Raw genomic sequence first — 766 nt, 5'->3', positions numbered from 1 at the left:
CAAACAACAACGGATTACAATAAAATCTCAAAAAAAAAAAGCACCAAAATAATAATCATAATAATAACAATAACAATCTGCAAGATATTTGCTAACCCCAGCCTCGCCGTCGCGGCGAATGACAACAAGCTCGTTTCTATTGTGAGAACCGGCGACTAGACCAGCGCTAGCCTCCATTACTCCGTCAGATCTGAGATGGGTCTATTCAAATTGAGATTTTGAGAAAAACCCAGATATCTGATTTGGGTTCTGAGCAAATATCAAAGCTCCCCCATTAGCGAGTGAGAAAGAAAGAATGGGGGTTTTTGAGAAATGGGGGATGCTACAAAGATATCTGCAGAGAGGAGAAGAGCTCCCCCCCTCGTCTCTCTCTTTAGTATTCCTTGCTTCTTACCACAGCCAACAAACACCCAAAATAAACTAAATAAATAACGACTCTCTGTCTCTCTCTCTCTCTCTCTCCCTCAGTAAAAAATACCCATCAGCTTCAACGACTGAAACCCCTCATAATGATCGAACCCAAAAATAAAAAATAAAATTTTTGTAATAAAGAAATAACGGTAGGTGGAAGAAATATATTGAGCTTGATACCAATCGCTCCCTCCGCTGTCTGCAACTTCAACTGCTGCCACTCGTTTGAGGGAGGACAATACATCCACCTAAAGCTCCGCCGACACTGCTAATTACCGGGCTAATTACGTTTTTGGGGAACTGGTTAGTGAGTGATTAATATTTTAATGACAGCGATCAAGAAAGCAAAAAGGTT

The 766-nt window shown here is 40.9% G+C and overlaps 1 protein-coding gene across 1 annotated transcript in view; it reads right to left on the bottom strand.

The window, feature by feature from the left end:
- The window catches only part of LOC109843790 (probable cellulose synthase A catalytic subunit 5 [UDP-forming]), a 6,388-nt gene extending 5,971 nt beyond the window's left edge, over window positions 1–417 (bottom strand). The window contains exons 1-2 of the mRNA XM_020412752.1: window positions 84–417; window position 1 (exon numbers count right to left, since the gene is read on the bottom strand). The exon at window position 1 is cut by the window's left edge and continues 182 nt beyond it. Of these exons, the coding sequence (XP_020268341.1) occupies window position 1; window positions 84–177 (95 nt within the window). The 5' untranslated portion in view covers window positions 178–417. The remainder of the gene's footprint in view (window positions 2–83) is intronic.

This window comes from Asparagus officinalis, chromosome 5 (genome assembly GCF_001876935.1).
Source record: "Asparagus officinalis chromosome 5, Aspof.V1, whole genome shotgun sequence".
Lineage (NCBI taxonomy): Eukaryota > Viridiplantae > Streptophyta > Magnoliopsida > Asparagales > Asparagaceae > Asparagus > Asparagus officinalis.
This window is presented reverse-complemented; position numbering and strand designations above follow the sequence as displayed.